This window comes from Athalia rosae, chromosome 6, assembly GCF_917208135.1.
Source record: "Athalia rosae chromosome 6, iyAthRosa1.1, whole genome shotgun sequence".
In the NCBI taxonomy this organism is placed as follows: Eukaryota; Metazoa; Arthropoda; class Insecta; order Hymenoptera; family Athaliidae; genus Athalia; species Athalia rosae.
Genome location: NC_064031.1, coordinates 10,794,530 through 10,813,006, shown reverse-complemented (window position 1 = coordinate 10,813,006; position 18,477 = coordinate 10,794,530). Strand labels below are relative to the sequence as shown.

The 18,477-nt window shown below is 37.7% G+C and overlaps 2 protein-coding genes across 15 annotated transcripts; both read right to left on the bottom strand.

The window, feature by feature from the left end:
- Positions 1-22: 22 nt before the first annotated feature.
- On the bottom strand, positions 23-5,559 carry LOC105688790 (pickpocket protein 28-like). 5 transcript variants are annotated; one of them, XM_048657083.1, is made up of 13 exons: positions 5,430-5,559; positions 4,370-4,635; positions 3,182-3,357; positions 2,886-3,092; positions 2,635-2,809; positions 2,412-2,557; positions 2,215-2,356; positions 2,010-2,132; positions 1,752-1,923; positions 1,602-1,655; positions 1,334-1,523; positions 1,153-1,259; positions 23-1,081 (listed from the first exon to the last, which is right to left on the bottom strand). In XM_048657083.1, exons 3-13 carry the CDS (start codon positions 3,316-3,318, stop codon positions 870-872), a joined length of 1,665 nt encoding a protein of 554 aa, XP_048513040.1. In that variant the 5' UTR covers positions 3,319-3,357; positions 4,370-4,635; positions 5,430-5,559; the 3' UTR covers positions 23-869. The 5 variants fall into 5 exon arrangements, with proteins under 5 accessions (XP_048513040.1, XP_048513041.1, XP_048513039.1 ...); XM_048657084.1 differs by having other exon boundaries at positions 4,542-4,635; XM_048657082.1 differs by having other exon boundaries at positions 3,182-4,635.
- Positions 4,765-18,027, bottom strand: LOC105688855 (transient receptor potential cation channel trpm). 10 transcript variants are annotated; one of them, XM_012405455.3, is made up of 21 exons: positions 17,888-18,027; positions 17,574-17,813; positions 16,677-16,797; positions 16,217-16,299; positions 15,278-15,334; positions 14,657-14,855; positions 14,362-14,575; positions 14,136-14,295; positions 13,941-14,077; positions 13,698-13,854; positions 13,335-13,497; positions 12,945-13,253; positions 12,307-12,865; positions 12,004-12,215; positions 11,544-11,738; positions 11,183-11,245; positions 10,517-10,729; positions 10,088-10,436; positions 9,864-10,009; positions 9,191-9,781; positions 4,765-9,131 (listed from the first exon to the last, which is right to left on the bottom strand). In XM_012405455.3, the coding sequence occupies exons 3-21, from the start codon at positions 16,737-16,739 to the stop codon at positions 7,953-7,955; spliced, it is 5,049 nt and encodes a 1,682-aa protein (XP_012260878.2). In that variant the 5' UTR covers positions 16,740-16,797; positions 17,574-17,813; positions 17,888-18,027; the 3' UTR covers positions 4,765-7,952. The 10 variants fall into 10 exon arrangements, with proteins under 10 accessions (XP_012260878.2, XP_020709597.2, XP_012260882.2 ...); XM_020853938.2 differs by having other exon boundaries at positions 16,683-16,797; XM_012405459.3 differs by lacking the exon at positions 16,677-16,797.
- Positions 18,028-18,477: the final 450 nt, after the last annotated feature.

The window sequence follows — 18,477 nt, the reverse complement described above, 5'->3', positions numbered from 1 at the left end:
CCTAATGGAAAAAAAAAGGATGTGGACATTAAATTTTTTTATTGAATCGTACGAAAATAACAAAAACGATACAGTTGAACGAACCAAGTGGAAATGTCGTTACTTGCAGTTAACTACGCTTTAAACCACCCTATATTTCTTCCGAAACTTCTACCTCGGCGCTATAACTGATTCTGCTAATATCGCAAATAGCCACCCCTGGAAGAGAAACCTCTTGGAGAGGATATGGGGTAGTCTGTACGGTGGAAACTAAGTGATTAGAAAAAAATTGGACAGTTGCTTGGAATACCGTGACAAAAAGTACACCGATAGATGTAAAGTATGCCATAATTAGCGAGAAGACCCTGCAAAACGATACAAACACTCTGCTATTTTTTAGACAGTCGTAAAGCGAGCTATGTTTAAATCTATAGAACTCTTGCGGGTCGATTTAACAGTCATAGAGTTTGACTTCTCGAAGTTTCGTAAGACGTGTAAAAATTTCTGAAGCAAACTAATCATTTTATTCAAAGCTCGGAGTGTAAAATCCAAATATATGTATACACGGAATGAACTACTTGGCGCATGCCTCACACCGAAGAAGGTCTAATGAATAATTTCCGAATCTAATCGTACCGCTGTAGTGGCGCAAACTGTTAATTATGCAAAACTTTACAATCAGCTTTTACGTTTCACAATATGTCAACCGGATCGGGCGTTACCGGAATATATTTATTCAAGCATCACAGCCATGATGTGAGATTTGAAAAAATAAAACACACGCACACACAATTATTATAAGCGGCTAAAAACATGTTTCGTAGTTATACGTATGCATTGACTCAACACGAATTCTCTGTGTAAGTTTGAATGGTTATTGACCTGAGTAATTAATATCTGATATTTGGCTGAATCATTTCCTTCCAGTACAAAGGCTGTAAGCTAGGTTTTGCAGCTTTTACGAAGATAAACTGCGACTTTTTCTCCTCTTTTGAAGTAATACCCTTCCATCTGTAGAGACGTAGGGTACAAAAGTAAAAGAGTTCAACTACGCTGAGTAAGCTGACGCCGAGAAAGAACCCGCATATACCGCCATAGTTACCTGAGAGTAACGTTATCAAGTTAATGACCATCTTCTAAATGAAATCAGAATTCGGTACATCTTATACGTACTCATCAACTCGTACCAGTAAAAGAGAACGTCTTGCTTGAGTCTGACTGTTCCAGGTTCTTTGAAATACACACTAATGATGCTGTGGTCGTCGAATTTATCAACTGTCCTATCAAAACGTGACATGCATTTAACTAATTTAACGGGTAAATTCATTCGATATTTTTTAATTATTCCACTAACTTGCCAATGACCATTTTCGATGACGTCAGAGAGGCGGCACTGACAGAAACTTTGTAAGAAACATCGGCACAAGCTGGATAACATTGTTCGCAGTTTAAAGCGCCATCGGTTTCGTTCATAAGTCCCAAATCGCGGTAATAAAATTGTGTCGCCGATTCGTCGATCCTTGGCTTCATTCTCCACCATCTATCTTTGAAAAAAAAAAAAAAAATAATTAATAAGAATAAGAATACGGATGGTAATAATTGATCAATTAATTTTCGCCTACTTCGAAATTTCCTCAAACACGGTAAGTCGCGTAGATCGCAGGGACGATCAGTTTCTGAAAAAAATATGACCTGGAAATTAGTAGTAGAAAAACAAAAAAAAAAAAAGAAATGGCTATTTACATGGGTGTTCTTATCGACGAGGAACTTACGACTGTTTCTGGGGTGCGGATAAAAGACCGGAACACAGTGACAAAAATTTTCAATATCATCTATCCTACAGTACATTATGCAGTCACTGTACGAATAGTATCCTTGAAATTTACGAGATAACTCGTGTCCAAAGAGGCACTCTCTTTTCAGAATGTCATAATCAACCACTTGCTGTACAGCAGAAAAATAAATGGCGTAATGTGAAAGGGCAAGGGAAAATTCAATTCGAATCGAAGATATAAAAACGAACTACAAACCGGAACCGAGTAGAAGGTCGTAGCCTGTAAATGCATCGAAGTTACCGTGTGGGGTGAGACCAGGACTTCGGTAAGCCCGCCGCTGGATGCGTCGGGAAAATCGAAGGATGAGAAAATCAATACCTAAAGTGATGAAATTGACGTGAGACAAATTATTTTATTTAAAAGCTCCCAAAGTAACGAGCAATTTGACGGCGAACGGAACCTTGAACCCCGACGTTGGATGCATTTTGTAATAATTGTCCGAAATTTGGGGATCAACGACCACCGTCAGACCATTCCAGGAGCCGATCGCACGCGAAGTCTCGACCTTACCAGTGGTTGGAACATCGTTTTCGTATATCTGACTGGACAACATATAAAAAATATAGTAAATTGAGTCCTTCGTGGTTCGAAACTCACCTTTGAGAGTCTTCCGTTCTTCGATCGTGGTTGAAAACACAACACAAACCCTCTCCGGTTGGTCGTGTGAAGAATATATCCTCACACGGCCGTTCTATGCTACCCCAAAAACAGTTCTTCATCATTTGTCGACAAGAGGGTGATAACTGAAATTTGAACGATGAATTATTCTGATAATCGTTACTATTGATCGAGTGAGTATACTTATATTTCAGAAACCGACCCTTTCTATTATATGGGCTACGTAGGGCCCGTAACGTCTGAGTAATATTTTGTGGAGCAGCATAACGTCGTACGTTTCACTTTCATCCAATTCGAATAGGTACAAGTGTCCCAGATATTTCAACATATCAAAAACCTCTGTAACTGTAAAGTTACCGAAAAGATTCGAGTTCACGCTGCAATTAATAATACCGTGACATTCTAAACGGATCGAACACACTTTCCAGGTGAAATTCTAGCATGTATACGCACATTTCCTCGGCAATTTCCATCGCGGCTCCGTAACTGATTTTATTTAGATCGCAGATAGCTACCCCCGGAAAATATACATTTTGAATGGGGTAAGTCGTTGTCTCCACGGTGGTCACTGTAGGACTATCCATAAACTCAAAAGTAGCCTCGCCGATAGTGAAAATGACCAGTATGACGAGAATGAAGTGAACCGAGAGCCAGGCAATCCTGTAAATCAGCGATACTGTAGGTTTGATGACTAATCATCGGTTTTAGAATCTTTGAAAATTCAAAATTCTCTACGCCAGAATGACTACCTCTCTTTATAGGACACACGATCGGTAACGTAATAGGCGCATCCAGCGACGGTATTATTTTTCAAATAGTCGTAGACCCATTCTTGAAATCTGCTCGATTTTTTATGTACTACCGAATTACCCGTGAAAGTCGCCATATTTTTTGTGTTGCTACCTGGTCACAAATCTACGGCAAACTGGTCGTAGCATCGAAGTGAGGAGAATTAATTGTAAGTCTGAACTATACGTTTTGGAAATTATTTATTAAACGTGCGTGCGAGACCAGATAATGAAAGTTATTCAAAAGTTGCTATTCGTGCAGCCAGTGAATTGATTAATTATTAATTAGTTAAAATCAGAGTGTCTGCATTGGCATGACGATGTAAATTAGAGACAAGCTTTTTTTATTTGATTAATAATAATATTTTTACACATTTCGTGTAAAACGAATAGAATAATCTATATATGAAAACTGTATATTTCGCTGTGTGATCCGCGATTATTAATGTTTTTCATTCCGTGACATCGAGGCTGTAGCCGTGCAGCAACATCGGCTGGTGAAACCGAACTTGTGATAATCTCGTTATAACATTGATCAAGAACGAGATACAAGAAGTTGAAAATATTTCATCCAACTATATCGCTCTAATCCAAAAATCCGCGAAATCGGTTCTCAAGGTTTTCGAAAAGTAAGTCTGAATATTTTTCAAAAGTGAGTGCAAATTTTGAAAAACTTCTGAATCTAAATCTGATCGAAAACGTATTGTTGTAATTAATAGATTGTACATGGTTATATGCACGCCTCCCAGTAAAAACTTCTACAAACTTAAGCCCGGAATTTTTATCTTCTTCGAGAAACTCGTTTTTTTGCGAAGAGTACAGTGTACAAAGTTTCAGCTATATGCTAAGTAAACTTGCACCGAGAAATAGCTCGCATCATTCACCAGAGTTACATAGAAGTTAGCATCGCAATGTACGTAGGTAGGTATTCCAAATTCTAGAAGAATGTTTTTAATTTCATAAATAGTCAAGCCTGGAAAAAAGGCGTTTCGTACAGGATGGATGGTAGGTATAACGAGCTACCGATGAAGTCGAAGGTGACTTGAACGGCCACGGTGAGGGGTGGACCAACGGATATAAAATGGACAATAAGCCAAAAGGTTCTGTAAGATAAAACAAACATTCGTAATCAATATTTCAATCACTCACAACTGTATTTGTACGTGGATGACCGCTCCCTATAACCAGCCCCATCGATAACGTAATAGGCGCATTCTGGGACTGATTGTGAGCTACTTTTCAAATGGATAGTCGTACAACCAGCCGTGTTTGAACCTAGAAGTTTTTGGGGTTGATTAAATAATCATAGAATTCACCATACTTATGCATATATTTCGTGATGATCCGTGATAAAAACCAAATCCGTTCGGGATAAGCTGTTCTTCTGACGAAGACCTCGCGCAAAGAAAATCAAGCTGCAAATTGAATTAATTATACATCAAATGACAAAGTATAGTAAGATACAATGATTACTGCAATGACGAATGCTATCGATCAATAAATAATTCAAACTCATGGAATGATTGCTTTCTTCATAAACGAAGTTGTGGAAACATGATTTTGATTTTATTATACAGCAGTTGTACAGAATAACAAATTCAGAATATGTAACATAGCTACAAAAGTCGAGATATCATATTATAGCGTTTAGACGGCAGCACGTTTCGATAACAATTATTTCTTCGTTCGTTATTATTATCTGCTATACATACAAATTCTGACGAGTCATTTAGAGCCTCTAAAGTTCCGAGGTAGAGCTGAGGGAGAAGAAAGTTTTTTTTTTCTAATTTACATATGGATAAGAAAATTAAATAGGTACCGGCTGCCGTGTAAATTGAAGTCTTCGCTTTCGTGATGTCATGATTGAATAATGTGGGCTATAGTATACTAGATATCGGAAAATTTGAATGTGTACTGATATGTTGTTGCGTATTATATAAAAATAAATCATTCCCACTCAGCAAAAAACTAACGAGGAATATCGAGTTGTACCTCAGAGATTTGATTAATATTTCTTTGTTTTGTTTAACTGCACATCCTTACATATAAAATGATATGTCGATATATAAATCAGGGATGTGACTTCGTCAATTAATTGTATTCTAACAATATCTTACAGCTCGTGATATAACAATCTGCATAAAACCGTATTCCGTCACCTGATTTACGGTTCATACGGACACATGTGATGTACATGTAATTATGTTACCTAATTCCGTGACATCGAGGCAGTAGAATTTACATTCGCTAGCTGGTAAGACGCAACACGTGGTAGACAATATGTTTACGTTCAAGTCAGTCTGTCCGGAAGAATTTTAGAAATTGTACTAATACCACTAGATGCTAGAAGGGCTATGGGCAATTATTTACCTAATCATCATACTCACGTTAATTCAATAAGCACGTAATGCATGATAAGTAATTGTCTAGAAATTATCATACTGAATATTTCGTCAATACGAATGAATGTATCGGTGAACATTAGAGGAAGATTTACACCGAAAATTGTAAAGCCACCGTACAAACATGTTTGAATTCAAAACGACTATAATCGGTTTGTGCTGAAATGCTCATACTATTTTTTCCATCCAAGTTTCATTCATCCTCGTGAAATTTTTTGTAACAACTGTTCAATACACATGATGGCGTAATTATTTATTATAAAGAAAAATATTTTCAACTAAGAGATAAGAAAATATATTCGAATACGTGGATATTATTGTCTCGCTTTCTTCAATCACTCGTATACCAGCAATACAAATTATTCACTATATCTATCGCAGTGCTGAAGGAACGCGGACTGATCGTAAAGATGCCAGTAATACGAACAGCAAAATTTTTGTGCTTTTTTTTTATCACATTTTCAGAGAAATTAGTAAGAAAAAAAAACGACTGAAAATTAAACAATGATTTGAGAATATACAGTAACATGAAGTCGCGAAAAATACATCTATATCGTATTCAACATGTATATAGTCTGCCATTTATGTATAATTATATACTATTAGTGGAATTATTGCGACACGAGGTATAACTGTATTAATTGGTAACAATTGCAGTTGCAAAATACCCATGCGTAGAATGTTCATGAGTGAATTATTATTTCACTATAACTTTGTATATCAATACACGTATAAGTATATCCCCATACACTTACGTGATGGTTCATAATTACTCAATAACAATTCGCGAGTATATGTATAATTGCTTGTATATAGTGACTAGTTTAGCGATCGTGCGTCCTATGGTTGGCGTTGTGTACAAAACTATTCAATAAACGGTACGATTCTAGATTGGAGCAGCTTGTGAAATTGAGTCAAGTGAAGCTCTGGAGTAATATTGCCAGAATCCCAATTTCTTTGAATAATTACGCGTTATCTCACCCAGCATAAAAATATGAGCCATCGATTTGAAAAAACCTAGAAATCTATGTACAGCAGCTCAGAAAATCACTGGCTGCAATAAATTTTAATCAACAAATCATGTAAATTGTTTAAAATAACGTTATATATGTACATATATATAACTCTTGTATGTGTATATAATTAGTTTACAGCGATCGTTGCACTTGTTTGAAGTTGGTGTACGTGAGGAAGATTCAATTCAATACATAATTTTAAAAATACGAATTTTATAGGAATTTTTTTGAGCAATTATTATAGTGTGTACGTACATAATTATACGCTTTTGGTGCGTTGAAAGTTTGAATGAAAAAATTCTCGATCACAAAGCTTTGAAAATTGTTAAACATATGTATACATATGTACGTAATTAGAAAACACACACAGTAGTTTCAACACACGATGTTAATTGTTAATTATTACTATGAAAAAGTATAACGTACATACATGTAATGTGCATGTAAGTTAATCAATTTATCTATGTATATACATATACCTACAAATTATGATTATTAAAAACTGATTAAAAATTCCACAATAATCAAATCTTCGGCAAAATTCACTATTCGCTATTAAGCTCTGATAAAATATTAGGGTAAAATCTCTAAAAGCGGTATACGTATTTAATTAATTATTCTATACCTGAAAGCGATGAGATATGGCAACCAACGCCTGTAATTACTTATTTCTTACAAAAGCTCCCGCCGTTGCTGCTGTTGCCACCGTTACTGCCGCTCCTACGTACGAGGAATATTTTGTTAGAAGATAATTACCAACATAATTTTTTATTGTTAGAAGCTATCGTTTTGTATGTGAGCTAAATCGACCAAAAACCATTCATGATAGTCGGTTGATGGATTACGTCTCAAGATGTACCACAGGCAACTTTCAACTAAACGTTTCTCGCTGAGATCTGTGTCATGCATACAAATATTGCGATACAGGCATCATTTTTTGAATATCAATTTTTTCGTGTAAAACATCTTAAGTCTAATGATAACTCTCCTGACTACGCCCCTCCCGGATTTCCCGCATTGCCACAGAAATCTTTGGTCAATGAAACCTGATATTCGACGCGGTAAGGAATCTGATGAGATACCGAATAAAATTTAATGGAAGCTGTTGCCCGATTTGAAAACCAAAAGAAAATCGACGGGCTGTAAATTCCAGCTAAAAGATCGGAATAAAGAAGCTAATAATGCAGACCGTTATCAGCCATTGATATGACATAATATGACCCTATGATATTTGAGATTCCATAATTAAATACGAGTCAACAACTTCAAGTCAAAACTTCCGAATAAGTTATCCGGTATACGATCTAATATGAATCAGCACATAGTCTCCGAGGCTGGTGCTGGGCCGGTGTTAAGACCGTCATCAACGGGCGCACCAATTTCGTTGTCCCTTAGAGGCGGTCGAGCTAAAGTCTGTTCGATTTCTCTAGTAACGCTGATGGTAGGCCGTGACCTGAAAGTTTCATCTTCGACCGCGGATGCTCTCCTAAGTGGTCGTCTTTCGCTGTGTACCGTAAGAAAAAAAGCTCCGTCGTCAAGCCCGGCTGCGTCGGTATCCTCCGGCATATCAGACTCGTTCATATACCGTCGATGTATCAGACCCTCCATAAGTTGATAATCGCAATCTTCAGCATCGCGCAAGTGCTCTTTTTCAATGTGAAGTGCCATCTCAGGATTCGACATTTCTGAAGCATACCTTCCACGACGCGGAGGCGGTGAGACCGGAGGAGTTCTCGGAGGGCTCAGCAAACCGCAGTAAGTTTCAAGTTCGTCTGTTATACTCGTGTACTCAGCCCGCATGTTGAGAAGAACGGACCTCGGATTAGAAGAAGCGTTGTTGTTTCCGGCGTTATTAGGTATCACGGCAACTCGGGGTTCTGCCCAAGTCACACCTCTCTGCCCCCCGGAAGCTGGAGGTGCGAGAAAATTGTCTGGCTCCGAAAGCGTACGACTTGATTGCTTGACGGACGGAGGATGCCCAGACGAATCTCGCCTGGCTTCAGAAGGCATCAAAGTAACATCTACACTCTCAGCTCTTTCATCATGTTCTTCGATTTCGTTTTCAGTTTTATCATCGACGCTGAAATGGCTCGCGTGACTTTCCGATGTTTTGGAATCTTGACGACAAACTGGTCGATCCCCACTGAGCGATGAATCGTTTTTGCTAAGATTATCCACCGAACTAAGCACCGTCGCTCGCAGCGGTACTTCATCTTCTATCGGTGTGGTTGTAGGAAAAAATGCCGCGTCCGTTAGCGATCTTAGAAGTTTCTTTCGCCGAGGGATGAGCAGAGGTGATTGCACGTGCAGATCCGACTCAGACGTTGGTTCTGACCGTTCCGACACTCGCCTCGTACGCTGTTCCATATTACCGTCTATCCTCAAAAGATCTACATGCGACGTATGTGTTGCCATAAAACGATGAATGACGCCTAAATGGGCCAATGTCTGTTCATTCAATTCCTCCAACTTACGAATTCGGAATTCGACCGCCTGGAACAAGAGTCAGTTGTGTAACATTCCAATTTTGATAAATGTCAATGAAGTATTACCTGCAATGAAGCGTTTTGATTGTTTTCCTTTTTGTTAATATCTTCGATCTTCTGATGCATGTTCTCGACTCGCTCCGTCGTTACTTTGACACGCTCATCCGTCGACATCTGAAGTTTGAGTTCTTGCTCCCTGAAATATCCCTCCACACATTCCTCCTCAAAATCATACAATCGCTCCATATCGTCAGCCTCCAGGAAGAGTTTCAGCCCATTATCGTATGCTTCCGTCGATCGCATCTCACCTTGTCGTATATATCGTATGATGTACTTGATCAATAAATAAATGTGCGAAACGATAATTAATGGCGGCGGGAGTACTGGCTTCTGTTCATATTCCATGACAACTGTAAAACGTTGAAACATCCAAACTTGATGTGCGACAGCGTTTACTTCGTTGAAAATGTTGTTGAACACAGCGATCAGGAGGTTTATCAAAAGTATATTCGCAACTAACAGGTAGACCGACATAGCAAGCGGTGTTATCCAGCGACCCGGTAAGCACGGTATCATTCCTGGTTCATCTCCACAATCCGGATCAATATTGTCGGCATAAACCTCTCCGTAAAGCATGAAATACGGTTCGATGAATATCTGTAGGCAAATAAAGTCACCGATAAAATTTCCGTACATAGAAAATTTCGATCGATATACGCAAGACTAAAAATCAACGTACGTCTCGCAAAATCCGCCACTTTGGTTCACTGTTCGGGAAAAGAATAGCTTGTCTAGCTACGCCAAAACTCATAAGAACAACTAGCAATAGCACAACAAAATAAATCATGTTTTTCACCATCTTTCCCATCATTGTTACCAGAGGACCTAAAATGAATTTTCAATTAATCGCATGTCCGAATAAAATAATTAAAGAATCAGTGGGTTTACCAATAAGGCACATACCTAAGTACTTGTTGACGCCGAGAATATTAAGTATTCGCAGGTACCAGTATATGCAATCTACACAGTAGATAACGCGGCCTGTTTCCATAGAGGAAAGTCGTAGCCGTAGAATAAGTCCAATTTGAAAAAATAGAATGGCAGCTGCGTCGCAGGGATTCCACATGTTCCAAGCCCACACACTGAATTTGTGAGACAAAGTCGCTGGTTCCGATGATACAATTTCACGTATTTTTTCACAGCCAAGTGTACAAATGTAAGCAATAGAATAAATCTCTGCCCAAGAAGGTGTGTGGCTCATTCGCACAAGAATACAGTAAGAAAATAGCACCAAGAAAACTATATACGCGATCTGGAAAATTACAAAGTTATTTGTAAGGAAAGTCGGAGCCTAAAATTTGCGATAACTGTAAGCTGCTTGTTGCTACTTACCGAGCTTGCCCAGAACTTGGTAATTGGAGCAGTGTAAAATTCGTATAACTTTTTCTTGAGGCGTAGTGGTCGATTTGTTTTAATATCGTAATATTCAGGAGGTGAGTGAACAAATCTATGAATATAATCCTCGTGATCAGTCATAACTTTTCCGTTCTCTTGGACGATAGTTTCTTTTACGGTGACAGTTCCGTTTTCGTTTGAAATCAAGGCCTACGGAAATGGGTTTTAGGACTTTGTACAAATGACAAAACAAGTTCATAACAAGTAACAAGACGCATATCAGAGATACTGAACGAATAGAGGTATGAAGATGATGATAATAACGTTGACAATATAAGAACTGTGTTGGGGAAATTTTCAGAAATTTTGCAAAGCAGAGACGAAAGTTTACCTAGAAATATATGAGACAGATAACAATTATGACGATTACATACTCAGGGGGTATTTCTAATCGTTGTGCAGAGTCAAGATCACAATTTGGTCTATATGGAAACAGCATTCAGTAAGCGGCAATTTGAGATTAGAATTTTCAAAGAAAATGTGAATCAGAAATGTTATTGGATAGGGGGGTATGATAAGCATAGCACATAACAAGGCAAGCGATAAATAATAATGGGATGTAGCTATCAGAGATTATTCTTGATTTCCCCGAAGCTGATGTACCTTGATCCCTTGCTGGCTGCAAGAGGATTTGCTGCGAATGCTCAAGCTGCTACGCGGACGTTTCTAAAAAATATTCAAGACACCCACCCGTAACGATCAGATGCAAAAAATCTTAGCTAGAATTATTTTGATATCAATCAACTTTTAATGCAAATAAATCGTTTTAGCTAGCTAGCAGTACTGCCTTGGGATATGTTAGCATCTCTAAACTAACGTTTGTTCTCAAAGTTTAAGAGCCACTGTCGTTTTGCTGCTGAACTCAAGAACTTTAAATTAAGATGAAGTAAATGATAAGATTATGATCATTGCATTAGTCATACAAACGTTAAAATCCCTCAATTTATAAATATACAAATTTTACCTCAACTTCTGGATGTACTTGAACTTGCGTCTGCGGCATGGTTGGCGTGAGTCCCTGTTCATAATCGCTATCTTCATCCTCATCTTCAAGAGCGATCAAATGCTCCTCTTGTGTCTGTGGCATCAACTGTAGCTCCTCTCGACTTTTAAATTCGAGTCTTGTAATGTAAGGTGGACACAACAAGCCAAGTATCACCTAAGATATACAATAATCAGTAAAATGATGAAATAAAAACCCAAACTGGAAATGAGTGTGAAGTGATTTTTAAACTAACAGCTAACATGTAGTAGACAGAGAGGTTGAAAAATGATAAAACAGAAAACAGCGAGTGACTGTAGTTTAGAATGGTGCCACTGAGATGAGAGCATGAGCGTTATTCTTTCAATGTTGAATTTATTGTGAGTTAGACTCAGCTACTAATTAGAAAGAATTAAAGCTTATACAAGATGATATGTTCGACCTTAAGATTCGTATTTTTACGAGTTCGTAGCCCACCCATCCAGAGGTCTGCAAGAATTATCTGACTGCAAGGATGCGCAAGGAGAGGACGATGATTGGCGGTAACGGCAAGCGACAAACACGTCTGACCTGACCAATTCTGAAGCTCGGACGTTAGCAACTGTTGTGTTTGATCATCGTCTTGTCGGTAACAAAAATCCAGAAGCTCTACGGCTAAACATCGAATTGATATGAATAAACCAAGTAATCAACGATCAAATATCAATTACTATATAGGTCTATTGATGTGACCCAAGATACGTACCGATATTCTCAAATTCCTTTCCATATCCACGCAATTCATCATACACCTCTGTTTCAAGATCGTCTTCAGCAGCTTCATGCGCCATTGCCTTATAAAGTTTTAGAGCGACAAGGGCCTTTGCCAAGGCTTCCTCTCCATGTTGCCACATTAGGAGCGCCATTTGCTGACGTTTAGTTAAAACAGCCCAAATTAGTAATTCGTTGAAAGGATAATCGAACAACGGAGTATCTCGGTCACCAGGTAGAGTCTCAGCTAATAGACTCATGGTCAAACTATCATTTTTTCCAGCAGCTCCGCTAACAGAGTAGCAACGCCCTGCAAAGGCTGCGTTAGACATAGTCCTGTGGGCGTGAGCATGGTGTGCATGTCCCGCTGACTTTTTCATCACCCTCGAATAAATTGCTCTGAACTTTCTGCGTGTATATTGAGCACGATAAGCACCACCCATTAATTTATTAATCACAAGACCAATATCATGTAAGGTATACACATAGCCACGTGGTATGTGGGGTCTGACGTCTCGCAATATATAGCCAAGTGTATTCGATGGTCCCTCTTTCTGATAAAGTCAATGAAGAAATTACATGAGAACTCGTTACATCTTGTACTATTAAAGAGAACAGAAGGAAATTACTCACGGTGTTATATAGATCTTCAAGACGGGGAATAGAGAGAAATTTACGCATGGACACCCCATTTTCCAACAACAGCTTGACGAAATCAATACGGTCATGCTGTAGAGCCTGCATCATAGATTGCTCGAGAGCGCCTGGAGGCCACTCTTGTCCATAAACAAATATTTCACTACGAGCTATGTCTACTCTGTTCCAAGTTAAAGCTAAAGATAATTGTTCCGCTGGTGATAGCTGCTGAGATTTGAACAAAGCCGTGAGAATAGTTTGATCCAGTTCTTGAGGCCGATCTTGCGTTATTCTAAATACTGTTATCTGAAAATGAATGGAAGTTTCGTATGACATGATACCAACGCAGATAACGATGACAGTGGCAATAAATTCAAAAAAACGTACGAGATTCTTGTTGCGTGTGCACTGTAATAGCTCAGAGTAAAGCTGCTCTGCCTGTTCGACAGATACTTCAAAGGTACGACGAATTGTACCCAAAAGATGCTCCCGCATCCCTTCCAATAGACCTTCACCTTCTTTTTCACCCGTGGTGCTCTCTGTCGCATACCTTTGGGATAATAACTTTTAATGCACGGCTACTTTCTACAAAAAAAAACTCATAAATCAGACGAAAAGCACTCAGAATATTGTCTAACGACAACAAATGAAAATACAAGATTATCTGTTTTCAGACAAAACACAGCAACAATGTAGGAACATTCGGAACTCTGAAGAAAGTTGATATGTATTCGTATTTAATTGGATTACTTGTGCATAAAAGCAATAAGATCAGCTGCGCGTCCAGAACCATCGCATACAACGACAGGAACTGGGGGATCATCTGTAACATATTCAAGAACTGCTCGGATCGTATTGGTTCCTCCCTCAATGACCAGTGCAACAACTGGAATACTACTGTGCGTATCTGAAAATTAGACACAGTAGGTGTAAAATTTTCTACAATTACTAAACTGTAAATTGACAGGAGAAAAAAAGCAATTTTTTACTAACATGGATGCAGTTTCTGATTGGATATGTACTTTTCCAATTTTCTTCTGAGCATAATTTCAGCTCCGTATCTTCCTCCGGTTCCATTATCGACTAAAAGAAAATAGGCATGTCTGCTGTTCAGAACCGCGTATTTTGATCTATGGAAAAAACTGTATTTTAGTAACATTTCAAGATGAACAAATTAATCAGAGTTACCTTGGAGATGCGATGGAATGATAGGGTACATCACGACCTCTGCCAACTAGTTCATGGGCATTTTCAAGGATACCCCAAGGCGCTATACCAATGCTGACAACTCTCCCTTGCCGTTGGGAACGCTCCAAAAGTAGTGCATCACCAACCTGACGAGTCACACCTGAAAATCCGAGATAAGTCAAAGGATCCTTTGTTGCAAGCGGAAAAAATGTAGAACGTATCATACCAGTATTTGTGCCCCCCGTGAAGATCCAGGCACCAGTGGTTTTTGCTGCTTTTAAAAGGCCCTTTCTCAAGATTTTTTTCAAACTTGGCTGTAATTCGAAATTCGATCTACCGCCATGAACAGTAATCAGAAGCTTTGGTAAATCCAGATTCCATTCATGCCTCAATAATTGTACTATTGGTTCAGGTCGTGTGTCATGAGCTAGCCTCACATACTATGGAATTAATAAGAATGCTGCTTAGAAAAGACGTCAATTTTAGTCTTATATAATATCAAAAGCATCACCTATTTTTACCTGAGCTTTGGTGGGATGAGGTCCGCCCTGAAATTCTATAGTGCCATACGCGTCGGTTGCACTAGCTCTGGTGTTTTTGCCTGGAGTCCATATCTCACGCTCGATATCAGCTTTCTGTTCGCCAGAGGTAGCAGTGGAACAAGTTTGTACATCTGCTCCGGTCCCACAATGAAAAGTAAAAGAATGGCCGCAGCAGCATCTGAAACAGAAACAAGTAGACAATGTGCGTAAAGCCTTGGCGGAATTTTCTCTGAGATCTCGATGTTTGCTGGAAAGCACATTGAATATAAATCAGATCAATGCAATTTCACACACATTCTTACTATAGCTCCCACGTACTTACAAACACATAACTCACTTGCAAGCAATATAAATTAAAACAAGGATCTTTCTGTCTATTGAAGAATATAACACAAATCCTGTAAGTCGAATGAAGATGTTGATACACCATATGTCCAGATATGTATCATTTCTCATCGAAATACGCAACAAAGTTTTAGTAGTAAGCCCATAGTTTGGATATGGCACGCGGTACAGGATGCTCAGCTTTGATATCTCAGCAAGACTAATTGCATGATGTTTACAAAGTGGGATGAAACATTCTAGCATCAATTATCTCACCTGGATGTTGTGATAACGTCATACTGGGCATCCTTATCGCCTTCTACCTCTTTCAACCTAAACACGCAACGAAACAAGGAAAAATAAATTAAATCGAAATGAATGAATAAAGGTGAAAAGTGGAGGTATTGGAATTAGCCATTTTTACCAAAAGCAGTAGGGAGAAAAAAACAAGATCGAAGATCTTTCATGAAAACTTTAATTTGACTGCAAAGAACTGAACGAAAGGATCCTGCATGAATAATTTCAAATACACCATACTTTGCTCCACTTTGGGTCACCTTGTTGCAAAAATAAAAAGAAAAACAATATATAGATACATATCAGAGTTAACAGAGAAAAATAAAAGTACAATAAAAGCATGATTGAATGATTTTCTTAATATCTGCATGTGTGGCTGGTGGCTAGATCGTTGCACAAACGGATGAATAGTGGCAAAGGATAATTTTCATTTAGCATTAGTTGCAGGATATATGTATACACATCACGATGTACATGTACACGGTGTGTAGGAACGAAAAAATAGAAATAACTCAATAAGCAGGAAGATTAATCTTGGCTCCTAAAATATTTTAGGTGTGTTACTTATTAGATTCTATCCAGTCGTATGTTATACTCTAATTGCAAAAAAAAACATAGTCAGACTTGTATTTTAGGCGCTGAAATGATCAGTACAACATTAGATAAAATCAAAATATCATTACTACTAATGACATACAATTACCTAGTTGCTTGCCTCATCGATGATGTTTGATAGATTACGAAAATGTTTTGCTAACTCATTTATTTATCTACTTAGACTTAAGGAAATGCTAAAATTTGTCCAGCAATTAGAAATTATGTTGTAATATTTGAGTTGCCACACATCATTTGATTGAATACATTATTATACATATTTCTTTCACATCTTCTATTTAATCAATAGCTAGTCACACTCACCTATGTTCATCTCGTGGACTAGGAATAAATTTGGCACATTCTCTCTTCTGGAAAGTAGCTTCTATCCAACTCCGTGCCGTTGTCTGTAATATAAATTTGAGATATTTGCATTTTTGGAATTGGCTGGCCGTACATACGCATCAGCAAATAATTTCATAAATTTTCGCGAATTTAGCCGTTTTGAAATAAAAATGATATTATATTACAGCTAAGTATAATGCAAGAATGACGACAAATCGTGTTCGCAACTACTGATAAAACTGAGAGTGAAGCATTTATTTGTTATAAACTTCCAAACTATTGTTAGACTGTAATTCAAATATATTGTAAGCATTAATGTGCTCATTGCTTATTGTTAGCAGGCATTATTGAATTTGTGACAAGTCTAGCGATGTCATCGTCGAGAATCCAGACCTGTACTTTAATAGGTCTGTATTTAGCAAGATTAAATGAACTCTACCTTGACCTTCTTTCGTTTCACTTTTGGAGTGTTTGCGCCACAAATCACATTCCCGATAGCCATCTTGATGAAAGATGTGGTAGGATTTTCACACTCACATTAAGCCTAAGTGGTCCATAAACTAAAAAATAAGGTTGAACAACAAAAAAGACTAGAGTTGTTATCAAGTGTGATCCTTCAATATCACTCTGAAGAATAAATGAATTAAATGAATTGGAATTAATATTAGGATGTAGCCAGTTCCGGGGACTACTTAATTGACTGTTTTCAAATACAAATAATAAATAAAAAAAATTAATAAATCTACTTCAAGATAATATGTACAACAAGCTGCTGGTATTATTCACAAGATTGATCCTACAGGTCCTGGTGTCTCGGTGCTAAATGACGAAGAAACCAATAACGCAAAATAATCTACTGAAACGATAAGAAAATAAGCTTTAGATAAAGTAATATTGTCTGTTTACTTGCCAAAAGATAATGGAAACTTTGAAGCACAAATGTACTGATAGTGACAGCAAAATGCTTATGAGTACATCTCGCCTGGACGTGCTAGGCACAAGTTTAAAATTTTCACACATACCATTTTATTTAGGATCTAAATTAAACTTTCATAAGACATTCATGAAAGTCTTTACTCGAAGTTACCATAATCTATTGAACTCTGTATGTTACAAGTAAACAGTAGCATGTGTAAATTGTGCTGTTAATTCTTTACTATGATATACAAATATTAAACTAGCAAAGCTGATTATGCCATAGCGCAATTGAAATATGCTGAAATTTCAAGTAATACTTAACGGAAGTACATAGTGACAATGACATTTATGAAAATCAATCAAGTTTCTAATTGGTTTGAATTTCATATACTGATGGGTACTTATTTTTTTTACTCACTACTCGGATTGGCTTGTTCTTGTCGATCATCCCTGGAAACGGAATGGTGAGTTTTTTGTATCTCAGATGATGGAATAAGAACTGGCCAGAGGTGATTGATTCACAGATCCCAGCTTTTATGTGATCACATTCATAGCAAATATATTTGACCAACTATTCACGGTGCTGTAATTCTAGGGAAGCAAATATCTCTGGTATTGTTGCTGATACGAGGTTGGAGTGAAACTATGAAATCAATGCCTGAAATTTAATTGAAGAAATTAGTCGATGGTTCTTGATGATATCCAAGGTGTGAAATAGACTCAATTATGTACCTTGTAGCAAATACCTTGCGGAGAATGTGCGATGCTTAAATTCAAATACCATATTGAAAGTTACTAAAGTTATTCAAAATTTGAACCACCTTCAAACATTCATCATCGTCTGCAACATCCGAATTCCGACTATAGAAGCACTGAGAAAATCATAAAAATATATGAGGGAAATTGTACCTGACCTTGTGATTATTTTTATTATTTCCCATTGAATTATTAAAAATATGTCGCTCGTGCATTATTCTGTTTTCACTTGCGGAAAGTTCTGGCAACCCTGATACGAACGATTGAGGCTGCGAGCGAGTATAGTAAAGATCAATTAAATTAATCCCGTCGCGACGTAAAATGGTAGAGAAAATAAAAAAGTATATAAATAAGTTCTCAATTTTTTTTTACGTAAGCATTTTATATTTGCGTTCAAAACGAAGATTCGTGAGTGTGCGCTAGACGTTTCACACTTATATTTACTTTGCATACGTAAATAGATAATATGAGACGGAAAAAGAATGAGAAAAAATCTGCGTAGATCATCCGATACGCGTCCAGAAACATCCGCGAACTCGACAAAGATGCGAAGAATTATATTGTGA

Bases quoted from the DNA above. Each gene is read 5' to 3' on its own strand.
- LOC105688790 (XM_048657082.1), bottom strand. From the start codon at position 3,318: ATGGCGACTTTCACGGGTAATTCGGTAGTACATAAAAAATCGAGCAGA. The intron at 1,924-2,009 runs GTTTGTAGTTCG...TCTGCTGTACAG, and splicing joins CGACCTTCTACTCGGTTCCG to CAAGTGGTTGATTATGACAT. The intron at 1,656-1,751 runs GTAAGTTCCTCG...TATTTTTTTCAG, and splicing joins TCCGCACCCCAGAAACAGTC to AAACTGATCGTCCCTGCGAT.
- LOC105688855 (XM_012405455.3), bottom strand. From the start codon at position 16,739: ATGGCTATCGGGAATGTGATTTGTGGCGCAAACACTCCAAAAGTGAAA. The intron at 11,246-11,543 runs GTAAAATTTGTA...AATATTTTTTAG, and splicing joins AAGTACATCCAGAAGTTGAG to AAACGTCCGCGTAGCAGCTT. The intron at 9,132-9,190 runs GTAATACTTCAT...CTCTTGTTCCAG, and splicing joins ATCAAAACGCTTCATTGCAG to GCGGTCGAATTCCGAATTCG.